This window comes from Durio zibethinus, chromosome 22 (genome assembly GCF_047325235.1).
Source record: "Durio zibethinus cultivar Kanyao isolate XHJ-2024 chromosome 22, ASM4732523v1, whole genome shotgun sequence".
Lineage (NCBI taxonomy): Eukaryota > Viridiplantae > Streptophyta > Magnoliopsida > Malvales > Malvaceae > Durio > Durio zibethinus.
This window is the reverse complement of record NC_143183.1, coordinates 7,613,733-7,627,765: the sequence shown is the minus strand read 5'-3', so window position 1 is coordinate 7,627,765 and position 14,033 is coordinate 7,613,733. Positions and strand designations below refer to the sequence as shown.

Here is a 14,033-nt window from a genome sequence, read left to right as displayed (position 1 = left end):
AATTTGAAGAATAATTTCTTTTTCAAAAAAAGGTTTGAAGAAATGTTTTTTCAAAATTTTTTTTTCTTAGGATTTTTTTCTAGTATTTCTAAACTTTTTTTTCACTTTTTGGTTTTCTCTTCAAGGTTTCTTCATAATCGTATAGTGATCTTTTATTTCTTAGACTCATCTAAATGCTTCAAGTGCATGATGTCACAATAAATTTTTTTTCAATTTTTTTCTTTCTTTTTGTTGTTTTTGTTTCCACCTTGCTAAGATAATTCGGAAAAGATGTCCTGTTTTGATAAACCACCATTAATGAAGATTAATGTGATAAAAGGATCATGTGTAATAAACTCGTTTATGATGTCAAATAGTTCACATCACTCTACAAAAAGAAAAAGATTAGTCATAACTCAAGTTGTCTTAGTAGTAGTAAAGTCTTGCTTTGTGGTTAATATGCCATAAAATATTGGACAAGGACAATTCAAGGTGAAAAACTAAAAAGTTGCTATGTTTGAAGTCAAATGGCTTCTATTTTAGTAATTTTTGAAACTATAGCATAGCCTTGACATATATCAAAGTACCTACATATAGAATCTTTGAAGAGGAGTCATGATTACTTAGTTTTCAAGAAATCTAAAAATTTCAAATTGACCATTCCATTCTTCATCATCGTGGAAAAGATTATCACTTGTTGTTTGCTATGGTCAAGTGAAGATTCAGAATTTAAGTGTACACCCTTTGAAATATTAAGATTCTTGAATGATTTTATAGTTCATGGCAAGAGAATGTTTAAAAGGAAAAACATAAGGGTATTTATTGGGACTAATCATTCTTAATAATAATAATAAATTCTTTCGAGACTGTTTTCATTTTTATTACAAAAGATTTTTTTATTTTTTTCTTCTTTTTCCCTTTTTTCCCTTTTTTTTTTCTTCGAAAACTCCTTTTTATGGTTTTGAAAATCTAAATATGTGGGACTTTATTAATATAGAAAAAAAATTTCCTTTTTTATTTTGTTCCTTATAAGAAAAATCACAAAAATCTAAAACTTAAAAAAAATTCAATCAATATTCATAAATTCATAAGACAACATGATGTACCATGCTTAATCATGCAATGTAAACGCTACAACTCAATCGAGAATTCATGTATTCAATAATATTCTAGGCCACCTGATTTCTCCAACACTGGGCATATTCCTTGAAAGGTTCATCAAACTTCATTTTCATGCTTTGAAGTGTCGCGACATATTGGGACCTAAGAGTGGATGACCTAAAAGCTGGACAAATGGAGAATTGAAAAATGGAGGCTAAAAACATTTTCGATGAAAATCAAAACAAGAAGTCACTGACAATCTTTTTAAGGTGTAATTGATCATTCAAAAGTTTTATCTTTTTAATAAAAACATTTAAAAAAGAGGGTTTAAAGTTTTATAAAAAGAACAAATTTATAATATGTGAAATTAGAATTTAAATTCGAAAGTAGGTTATGCTAAGGGAATGATTGGCACCACCATAATGCCCATTGAAAATGGTACCAATTGATTGCATGTTCTCCTTTAATTTTGGTAAAAATGGTCCTATTTTTCTTAATGTTTAAAATTAATTTCCTTTTTTTCAAAAATAAAAACAAATCAAAATTAAAAAAAACAAAAATATTTTTGGATCAAGATGAAAACACCTTAAATATTGAAACACCTCTTTCACTTTCTTATAATTAGGTAGAATTTCAAAATATTTCTAATTTAAAAGTTTTCAAATTGTCCAACTAAAATCAAGATAATATCTCACATAAATAATAATCATCGAGAGTTTCATATAGTTAAGTTAGATCTCAATAACTATTTTTGGTTAAGATAATATCTTATTTAAAACAATTTTCTTTTGAAAACTCATTCTTAAAAAAAAAAAAAAAAAAAAAAACTTTGCATGGTATGCATGAGCATAATATATAATGAATGCATAATATGAATAATAAGGTATGAATGTATGATAACTTATGAATGTATGTAATAATGTAGAATGAAATACAAATGCAGGATTGGTTTGGGAGTTAGTTTGGCTTTTTACGGTGGTTAAGGTTTGGAAGGTGTTTTAAAGTTTAGAAAGTGGTTTAGGGTTTAAGGTTTGAGATTTATGATTTGTGAGTTTTCATAAAATTATGCATATGATAAAAGCAAATTACAAAAATACCATTAATGAATGCATGACAAAAACATGTAAAAAAAAAAAACTAATTACAAACATACACATATACAAAACTAAATTACAAACAAGTTTTGTATGAAAATTCAAGAGAAAAATAGATCAAACATAACAAACTTTTGAAATTGATTTGAATGTTCCACTATTTTTTTCTTTAAAAATCCAACAAAACAAACACAAAAAAATCATTAAAACCAAACATTAAACACCATTTTTTTCATTGAAAATTTGATTCAACAACCTTAGAAACATGAAAATCATAACAAAAACATAATCAAATACATGAATCAAAGCCAAATTAGCTACCAAATGAAGAATCAAGATTCGGTTAACATAAATACACCCCTTGGCCAAAAGTTTCTATGACACCTCCACAAATGGTCATCACCTCATCCAAGTAGAACATGCATGAAACATTCATAAAACCATGCTAGAATAACTTTCTAATCATGTAAAGACATTTGATAAACACGTGATAAACAAATAAATTCAAAAATACCATGAAACTATGAACACAAGCCAAACATTACACAGCTTACCAAAACCTGCATCAAATGTACATTAAACACAAAACAAAAATCAAAACTTCCGTATGATTTAAAGCAAGAAAATATTCAAAGAAAGCCAAGGGAGAGAATTCTTGACAGAACCTTCAAATTGGTTTCAATGGTGGATGTGTTCTTTGTTACTTGATTCTTGTGATTTCAATCTCAACTATGGTTTAGTTGGATAAACTTTAAACCAAGTTTGAATAAAAAAAGGATGAGGAAACTATAAAATTTTCAAGTAAACAGAAAATTAATAAGAAAATGTTATGGAAATGATGAAGATGCAAGAAAAGAAAACAGGAATTCTACCTCCTCCAAGCTTTCTTCAATTTTTTTTCTTTCTTAATTTTTTACTCATTTTCTTTTCACATTTTTTCTTTATTTTTGTCCCCTGTTTTTCTTTGTTTTTCCCAACCTCTCTCCTCTGTTTCTTCTGTGAATCCCAGCCAAGAAGATGATACAAAAAAATCTCATGCAATTCCATGCTAACCCTTGGATTAAAATATTGTCTTTGATAGTATATGAATAACACGTGACATTCATAACTAATAATTAAAACTATAACTTTTTTGTATTTAAATTGATTCTATTATTTTTATTCTTTTTACCTTAAAAACCATTAAAATCAATATTTTTAACAAATAAAAAAGTTTAAGATACAAACCTATTTTTTTTCTTAAATAGCATTTAATTAATGTGAATATTTTAATAGAGAATCATTTTGTGCAAAAGGAGATCATAGTTTAAAGATAGAAAAAAAAATTATAAGTGTTAGAATTTGAATTTTAAATCTGCTGGATGTTACTTTTAAAGATAAAAACAGGTACCAACTAAATTAAACTTGAATTTACAAAATATATAAGTTATGTTCAACTTTATATTGTTTTGTTTATTTTATTGATTTTTACCATGAATGTAATATATATGAAAGTTATTTACTAGTAATTGCAATTTCATAAAAAGGAAAAAAAATTTGGGCAACAACAGAAAACATATAAACTAAAACATAAATAGTTTTATTGGAAGCTAGTTTTATTAGATTGACATTGAGAATATTAATTTTCTCAATGGTTACAGTTACAGTTTCACCAGTCAAACTTTTTCTCCCAGTTTTGATCATTATTGCTAAAATAAATCCCATCTTCAGCTGCTTTCCAGAAGCAATTCCCTGTACCTTTACATGTATGAGTTTCTTCCCCGTTCTTGAAAACACTGATATTAGGCAAAGACTTTGATCCCCAGTTGAAGTCACAAACAAAATGAGTCGTCTTAACAAAGTGAACGATGAACTTGAATAGAAATTCTTGGTTATTCCAAAGGGTATGGACTCCGAGATCGTCGTCGTTGGAATGGCAACTAATGATCAATGGCTTAGCATTGTTTGCAAAGCCATTGAGAATGTGAACCTTGTATCTGAAACGAAAAATCACTTTATCTACTGATTCTGCACCAGAAACTGGTGTTTGGAAAACGCAACATGCAAGCAAAAGCATGCAAAAGAAAGGAGCTAAACTACTACTGTAAGCCATGCTCAATTGCTTTGGTTGCAAATTATATGAAAGTTCTGAATGTTTTTTTCTTTCTTGTGAGACAAAGAGGAGGGTTTATATGAATGAACTCAGAAATGGATAAAAAAAAAAAAAAAAAAAGGCTTTATATGGTAAGCCAGAATAATACTGGTTGGCAAAGAGACATATAACTCTTTATTTATGGATGGATAGGTAGAAATGTTAATGTATTAAATCTCTTTCTAGTTAAATGGAATATTTTTCTTATAATAAGTTGGTGTTAATTCAGTGGCCGTACCACGTACGGGAATAAGTGGTGTTAATTGGAAAATATATTTGGTCATTGTCCATTAAATTTCTCTTTTTTTTCCCATGTTGAGATGGATTTATTTATTTATTTTTTGGTTCGACCTTTGGGCATTTAACTCGAGTTCTTGAGCACGGAAATTATAACTTTCCATCCTATACGCATGAAGGCCTTGGTTATTATTTCGATTGAAATTTATTTTTTCATGACAAATTCTGTTCCCACTGAGGAGAATAAAGATGAGACAAACTGAAAAACTGCATCTATTTTAGTCAATCATGTTCATGTACATGAGATGGAAGACACAAGTAGAGGCTATAAAATCTGTAACAATAACTTTTATTGATCTCTTTTAAGCATTCAAATAAAGAAGCAAACACCATGAGCGATAAGCATAACTAAGTATATCATATATACCACTATCTACAGCACTTTTACATCCTAATAAAGAAAGATACAGTTCACTCCAATTACCTACCAAGCGCTTGAGGAGAGACATTTACAGAAGGTGAAAACAAAGGCCCTGTCCCACCTTTCTTGTCAGCATCAGGAACACTGGAGTAGCAGTAGATGCAATTAGACATTTCCCAGCTCCAGTCCTGGTTTCTGGAAATGAACATTCGGGGCCATCTGTTTATCCTAACATAATGCTCCCTAATCTTTCCATCACCAACAACACTAGTCACAACAGAATAACAGCATTCATGTCCACCCCAGACCTTGTCACCAGGACCTGCAGTTTGGCTCCCATCCGGGTGGAAGTAGCGGCGCATGAGAGGACCAGTTCCCTTCCAATAGGGATCAAGATTTCGCCAATACTCTGGAGCAGCCTGAGAGCAAAATGAAAAACGGTTAGGTTTTAATAAGTAAGGACAGCGTCTATGGCTCATGTAAACTGCAGGATTTAAACATATGTAAATATGAGGTTCACAAATTAGCCAGGAGTTCTGTCAACTGAGAGATAGTTGTTTGGAGATAGCAAGAATTCGGTAAAGGGATTCCAAATTAGCACTTCCAACAAAATATCGTAAGAACTGAAGGAAGCATTGAGGAATCATATTTACATTCAACAACATTTTATGAAAGCAGTAGCAACAACAACGTGAAAGGAAATTCTCGCGATAACTTTAACTACTCAAAATTTCTACCGTTAATGAATTTCTGGAGTGTGCAAGATCAAACAGTTTTGACTCTCGCAGAAATACAATAAAGTAGCACATACCTTGTTAAAGTGAAACTCCCAGACATGATCACACAGATCATCCTTCATGATACGAGTCTGATAAAAGACTAATGAAATATAATCAGATCGTCCTTCGTGATAAGAGATTGATAAAAGACTAACAAAATACAATGTGTCAATAGTGCCCAAATCATAATGGTTTAACCGGAGTAAGTCAATGTCCAAGCATGTATGCATATTTTTATGTGTGAAAGCAACCATGGTTGTTTGTACTTGAGAGGACGAGGTTTATTAACTCACACGTTCGCCGTCCATGACAGATATTGAATAAGCAGCCAGCTTGGATAGTCCCCGAACTTGGGATGCACGAGGTATGTGTGCCTTCCCATGCCACAATTCTTCACACTAAGAAGGCAGAGTAGATTAGTCATTTTGCCACATTTCCTTTAAATTAAAACTGCCGCATTTCATAATAGATAAAACCACAAACAGATATCATGTTGCTTCACCACCAGAAAAATCATGCCTAACTAGTGAAAGTAAAATTTCAATAATTACAGGAATAGGATTCAGATCATACTAAACAGTAAACTCAATGAGAAATTGTGCAAGGCAAAACATGAGATACCAAAATCCAGTAAAATTCTGGCAGAGGCTTCCTCAAAAAGTCATGCTATGCAAAACTTCAAATAATGGATAAAAAACCATTATGGTAATGCTAAAAGGCAATTAAGCAAGTAAGCTTCATTTTTTGGCCAAAAAAAGTAAGCTTCATTTCAATTTTAGAATAAAATTAGCCAATGATAAATTAGACAAGGTAGACATTCATGTTATACACCGGTTTAGATAAGTTGTGAGCCAAAAAAGCTAAACTAAAGCAAATGATGGCATCTCAAGCCAGTGCAAACTCTTAGCATATCATAGTTATCAAGAACAAGAGTTACCAGCTAGCATGCTGTTAAAGTTTTCAATGGTTAATCCAAGGACATGAAGCCACATGTGGACCTATTTATCATCCTTAAATTGTCAAAGTCTCTCAACCTTCTCATCCTCAAGAAATCAACCCTCTAGGCTAGCTCTTACCTTCCCCTTCAGCATGTAATGTGGGTAAACTCTTACATTAGGTTTTGTGAAGTGTTAGCCAATAATACTCTCATTTTGTATTAAAAAAAATAAAAAATAATAATTAAAAAAAAAAAACCTGAAAGGTTATATACTTTGAATAAGGATAAAAGTGAAACACAGAACACAAGACAAAAGTCTTAATTGACTTTGATAAGCCTATTCACTGGTTGAAGACTTTAATCTACTACCTATGTATTTCTATTTTCAAAGATGTCTTCTACATTCACATTGCCTGAGAATAAACTTATTCACTTGTCAACAAGGGTAGACTACAATCATACAAAGAGAATTTGCTAGCATTCATTTTTGGCCGCTCTAGGTTAATTTTCTCATGCACAAATGATTAAGATTGCTTGAATGTCTTAAATAACCAATTAGCATACTTAATTTGATTCTATTTCACCACTTCCTTAAGCACAGTCTCCATCCATTCCATAGCTCTCTAATTACATGTGAACAACACTCATAATTAGGTCATACACATGTTATGGCTAAGTAAAAATAAAAAGTCACTGCTCCTTGCCACTATGCAGCAGAACTGTGAGTCAGATTCAAAAAGAAATTCAATCTGTCACACTCCATTCCATGCAGCTAGACATCAGTTCTTATGATGCATATAAATTCAATTCCAACTAACATAAGCAGTTTGGCAGCTTTTTCCTAGGTAAATGTTAGTAAACAAGTCAAATAGCTTCCAAATGCAGTGGCAAGGTATAAGTTAACTTCCAAATTCCAAGTATTTGATTCCTTTTTCAAGAGTGTTTGACCAGCTTAATGTTGAAGCTTATTACACATGCTGCCATTGTTGTGCATTTGGAAAATCGGATGGCAAATTTCCTCCACAGCTCCATCATCCTTGGATCAACCAATCATGTTAAAAGAAATAAGACTCTTCCACCCTTCGTGTATAAATAACAGGAAACTTTGCTTTTCATTTCCTTCATGACACTAATAAACACTACAATTTGCGGTGTCTTAACTGTAAGTGCTTCCTTATCTGCTTGTAAATCACCTTGAATATTTTACTTCTCATAATTACGCTGTATGATACAGATAAAAAACTGACTCTTAAAAAATTTATCTAAACAGCTTACTTTTCTTATCCCTTTTTCTCCATTTAAACCAAAATTCAAAAAAAAAAAAAATGGAACTTATAAGTTAGAACCGCTAAAACAGTAACTAAGAGCTCAAGCAAAGCCGTAAAAGATAGTACCTTTCAAATACATACAGTAACCATAAAAGTCAATGGCCTTCAGATATAGAGTAACCAAACAGGCAAAACACGAAAAGAAATAAATAAATTACAAAACAGGACAACAGAACCAAAACAAGTAAACGTATCACAAAAGAAACATCTAAATCTCTAATTATTAATCGATATTAAACTAAACCCCAGCTACAACAGCTAAAACTCAATTCCTAAAATTCAATAACCATGAATAAATTGACAACCCCAAAACACAAAAGTAAAAACCCAATTCAGGAACACCAAATTTTTGGGGGAAAAGAATGGAAACAAACCTTGGAGCTCCAGAGCCTATCACAAGAAGCAATACCGTGCCAAGCACGTGAAACAAGGAGAGATAGTGCCACGCTGCGCGCGTCAAGGTTGCTTAGTATCATCACCATAATGTCCCTACCAAAAACCTCCAGCGGGTCCCTTGCTACGACCTCTTCTTTATCTTCTTCGTCTTCTTCATTTCCTTGTTCTAGCTTCTGATTTTCTGGGTCTTTTTCTTTCTTCCTCTTCCTCTTCCTCTTCCTCTTCCGTTCCTTCTTCAACCTCCTTTCTCCTCCCTCTTCACCCACACCACTCCAAAGCTTTTCTTCAGTCTCCATACAAAAGAGTGAAAGCCTCGTCAGTGATGGGAGAGTTTGCTTGGGATAGAGAGAAATGACGTGTTTTGTTTTTTGTGAGAGATTGGAAGAATGGTGAGAGAGGGGAAGAGAAAGAAAGCATGTGAATCCTGCAATGTGCACGCAACGGGGGATGATATCAGATAAGACTTGGATTCTGTGAGCCGACGGCATCGGAGGTTGACACGTGGACAATAAATTTTCTACATTCGGGGCAAGTTGGATAGGACCCAAGTTTAGGTGGCAAACCTCCGAATCCTTAACGCATGTGATTTTTTTTTTTTTACTAGTTTGTTATTAATTAAAATTTATTATCAATAATTAAAATATAATCACAATGAAAAATTTTATTTGCTTGTATAACAAATTACCCTAGATTCGAAATAAATTCCTTTGGGGTATAATTGATTCTCACTTTTTAAGTTTGGTGTAGTTTCAAAATCAATGATTTAAATATAAAAATTCTTACTCAAATCATAAAATAATAAAAAATTAATTTACGAATTCTTGAATTGAAAAATTTTTATTGACAAAGAAAAATTTTCTACCATTATCCCAAAAAATTATTTTGTTATGTGCAATTTATGTTGTTAATTTTTGGATTTTAAAAAAAATATGTTAATATAAAAATTAAAATGATCAATATTTTAAAATGCAAATATAATATAGTAATAATAATTATAATTTTTTTTTCACTTTTCATTTAGTATAAAGATGATATTAAAAAAAAATAACACTTACACTTAAAAAATCGTTATCACGAAGTTCCATATATTCAAAACTTTAAAAAAAAAAAATGATGAAGTCAATGACTTATCAATTATTTGCCACCTAAATAAGATCTTCACAAAATTAAGATCAACACGTAGCACAAAGAATCTGGCAAATGAAATCCATATTATCTATTAATGACATAAAACCAATTTTTTATTCAATTATTTTTCTTGGCTTAACAAAAAAAAAATCCCCAAATGCAGCTTTAACATTTAAAAAATGTGATATTTATAAAAACATAATAAAAAACACGAAAATAATTAAGAAATGTGAAGCAAATAAAATAAGCATTAGAAATAAATAATAATGTTAGATGACAAACGTAACTCAAAAAAAGAATTTAAATATCTCAACTAAATTGCAATCGTGATCAACGCTTTAAAAAAAATTAAAAATAATTAAGAAATTTATGCTACAAAAAGAATTTAACTGAAAATAATATACTTGTTATGAGATTATTAAAAGTGGAAATATATATTTCACATCTAACAAGTACTTCAGTGCAAGCTAAACTACAGATTAAGAGCAATAGACATTAGATAACAATTATTAACTAACCTAAATATGTGAAATCTTTAATTATTAAGTAGATTTAAATAAATAAATGGTATAATAGGTGATATTTAATATGTTTGAATTTAAAAAAGAATCAAATATTAAAATATTAAAGGATTAATACGAAATTTATAAATAGTAAAAATTATATATGACATTTTTAAATTTAAATAAGATATATATTATTGAAAAATCCATTTTAAAAGAGATATATCTAAATTATATTTTATTGTCAATATTTTAATATTTAATGCTCTTTTCAAAGCTTTAACTCATATCTCCTATTTGAACATATTGCCACCATAAAATTATCAATTTTATGATAAGTTTAATTGCATAGTACTTAAAATAAATTGACACAGATAATTAATCCAAATAGTTAAAGTAATATATGGAGAAATAATTAAAAAAAATAGTAAAACCACAATGATTTGATCGAAAAATATATGATGTTTAAATGTTAGTATTTGAATTTTGTATTTAATATATTTGGTGATAAGAGTAAGTTGAGATATTTTTTATATAATTTAAATTAAGATGAAGTTTATCTATAAATTAAAAGATTTGAATAAAGTTAATTTTTAAAATTTAAAAATTTTTTAACATTGAATAATTGATTGAATAAAATTACTTGATAAATAATTGAAAATGTGCTTATTTGGTTGCATATTTAAAACTATCTTATGAGTAATCAAAATAAGTTATACATATAAAACTACCACGTAAGCAATTCTTATTAGGTAACCTTATATGTTGTAATATGTTAACTCAAGTGTAGATAACAATCCAAAGGGGATGAATTAGATTGTCTCTAAATTCTTTTTCAAAATTAACTTTCAATGCATTTGAATGAAAAATTTAAAACAATAAAATCTTTGATGGAAATTTGATGAGATTAATAATAATGGAAATTTGATGAGATTAACAATAATAAAGAAAACTAAAGCACATATAAACAAAAATGAAAAAAAAAAGTAAGGATAGAAAAATCAAATACAAAGATTTATAAAGGTTCAGTTATTCTCTAAAAGCATCTATATCTTCTCCATTGACTCTTTTAGACAAGCTCAATCCACTAATTGAATTGCAAAATGCTATCCCTATCTTTCACGGTCAAGATAGCAATCTCTATCTTTTTTAGGATTTTTTCAAATCTTATCAATTTCACTGAAGAAAATACATCATCTTTTAACTCAAAAATTCTTTTTGAATACAAAAGAATTTGCAAACTATGAAAAACCTTTCAAAGGTTAAATGTTTGCCTAATTTAAGTACAAAGAATAATAAATGAAGAACATATATAATTTAGATACAAGAATAGGAAGAATTAACTCTAATCTTTAAAATGCTCTTGAATTCTTGAGAGAATAAATGTAAGGCTAGTTGGTGCTTACTTTCTTGCTTCATAAGGGCATTGGATGCCCAATTTATAGAAGAAATGAGTTTGTTGCCGTTGGGAATTGATTGATAAGAAAATGCCCATTGTTTTCGTGAAAAGCTAAACGATTAAGGCTATTTGGGCTAAAATCAATCGATATATTTTTGGAGGAGATCAAATCATTTTGAAAACTAATCAGTCCATTTTTAGAAGGGATTAATCGATTTTGACATTTTTGAAATCAAATTGCTTTTTGTATAAAAAATCAATCAATCCTTTTTCATAAGAGATGGATCTATATTGGTTAGCTTTAAAACCAATCGATCCATCTTTGTAATTTTCAAAATTGAAACCATTCTGAATAAAAAATCAATAGATCCATTTTTAGGGGATCAATCCATTTGCTAAAAACTAATCAATCCATTTTTAAAAGGATCGATCCATTTTAGGGTCTTACCAAAACTTCTTGCTTTTATGTAAAGAGGATCAATCCTATCCATAAAAGACCAATCATTCTGTCGCAAATTTGTATAAAACTTATTTTTAATGACGAAAGAAGTTTGTTTTTGGTCTCAAATCATTTTTCATTTAAAAAATTACTGGTAAAATTTTCTTTTTGAGTTCAAAGCATTTTTTCAAGAATTTTTCAAATCAAATATCACTTTGAAAGATATATTATTTACTTAGTACCAAAAATAATAATAAAACATAATTTTGTCATTTCAAAATAAGGATCAAATTAAGGCTAACATAATATAATATATGATATATATGATTTGAAGGTTTTAAAAGTTAAATTTTAATAATTAAAATTAAAAATTAATTGCAGTTTCATATATCTCATTTATACTGAGATACAAGTTTTTTTTTTTTTAGAGATAATAAACTAGTCGATTCGAAAGATTCGAATTAAAAAATTATTTTTAGACTTTTAAAAATAAAATTTATATATTAGGCATTTTTGGATTTTTTAAAATTTCGAATAAAGAAAAAAATGAATGAACTTATTATTAAATTAAACGCAAAATATTTACCAAAAATAATTTTATTTATCAAACTCTTAGTTTTTTTTATAATTCTTTTAACATAGTTATTTTTTAATAATCTTAAATATAAAATAAACGTTTAATATTTTATTAAGTGCTAATTTATATAAAGCTTTTTTTGTAGAATTTTGTGTTTACTTAAAAGCCTTAAATATAAAATAAATTAAAGTTAAGATTTCTTTTTGGCAACTTTACTATGAGCTAAGATTGATAAATTTACTTATATTAAATAAGTAGATTAGTCATATATATATATATATATATATATTACAATTTATATGAAAACCTAATAAGAAATGTCTAGTAAACATCTACGTGAATAACTTACATTTTTTATTCGTAAGATCTTATAAATAATTAAAAAATTTACATTATTTATCAAATAATCCTATCCAATCAATTTTTAATGTTTCAAAATTACCATCCAATCAATTATCCAAGGTTTCAAGATTATCAAAATTAACTTTATCGAAGTCTTTTAACCCATATATTCTTTATCTTTGTCATAACAATTTTGTCCAAAAATTTGATTGCTTGACAATTTTAAAATTATAAAAAATCATCATTTTTTTTTCTAAATGTGATTAGCCACTTAAAGAGTCTTACATTTTTAATAAAATATTAAAGTTAATTAAGATTTATAAAAAGATAAATTTTTTGTTTGCAAAAATAATTTGGATTCAAGAGTATAATTACACGTGGAGAATGATTAACATCCTTTAACACGTGTCTTAAAACCAATACCAATTAATCATATACTATACTTTTAACTTTGATTTAAAAATAATCTTAATTTTGATATTAAGAAATAATTTTATTGATTTATTTCATTTCAAACAAATAAAAAACTTTTTTTATCAATCTTATTTAATTTTCCTCATTTTTAATCTTTTTAGTTTTATTTTGTATTTAAAGAACGAGCAAGAATCCTGTGCATTGAAAAATTCTCGAAGCACTTTAATATTTTGATAATGTCGAGTGATATTTTCTTACTTAAAAATTTCTTAATAATCACTACCAGAATTTTTTTAGAATCCCATTATCGAAGGCTTGTATTCACTATCATAATTAACATACATTTAGAAAATGCAAATATGAAACATGAAATTATGTATTAATTGATGTAATTTTATTTTTTAGAAAATACATTTTCCATGGTTAAATTAAAAACAAAATGGAAGCATTTTGTATTGAATATTTTTTAAATATGCTAATATGTTAGTGACATTTTAAAAAAATCTTGTCACTTAAGATTTTCTTAAGAATCATTATTTCACTTTCATAAAATCTTGTCATCGAAGGCTTTTATTCATTTTCAAAATTTAACATGAACACATAAGATTAAAATAGAATATGATGCTTATGACTAATTTATATTATTTTATTTAATATCTTTTTAAATACCCCAATATTTCAATGTCATTTTAGAAAAAAATTTTCATTTAAAAATTTTTTAATTAGGAATAACTACTCATACTTTTTTAAAATTCCATCATTAGAGATTCATGTTTATTTTTATAATTAATATACATTCATGAGATGCAAAAAATAAAATATGATGTG

The 14,033-nt window shown here is 28.1% G+C and overlaps 2 protein-coding genes across 2 annotated transcripts; both read right to left on the bottom strand.

Annotated features, from left to right (window-relative positions):
- Positions 1-3,822: 3,822 nt before the first annotated feature.
- LOC111307081 (S-protein homolog 7-like) lies at positions 3,823-4,266 on the bottom strand. The gene has a single exon (XM_022905130.1). The coding sequence runs from the start codon at positions 4,264-4,266 to the stop codon at positions 3,823-3,825; it is 444 nt and encodes a 147-aa protein (XP_022760865.1).
- Positions 4,267-4,865: 599 nt separating this feature from the next.
- LOC111307910 (uncharacterized) lies at positions 4,866-8,840 on the bottom strand. The gene is made up of 4 exons (XM_022906245.2): positions 8,382-8,840; positions 6,036-6,140; positions 5,775-5,831; positions 4,866-5,382 (listed from the first exon to the last, which is right to left on the bottom strand). Exons 1-4 carry the CDS (start codon positions 8,697-8,699, stop codon positions 5,023-5,025), a joined length of 840 nt encoding a protein of 279 aa, XP_022761980.2. The 5' UTR covers positions 8,700-8,840; the 3' UTR covers positions 4,866-5,022.
- Positions 8,841-14,033: the final 5,193 nt, after the last annotated feature.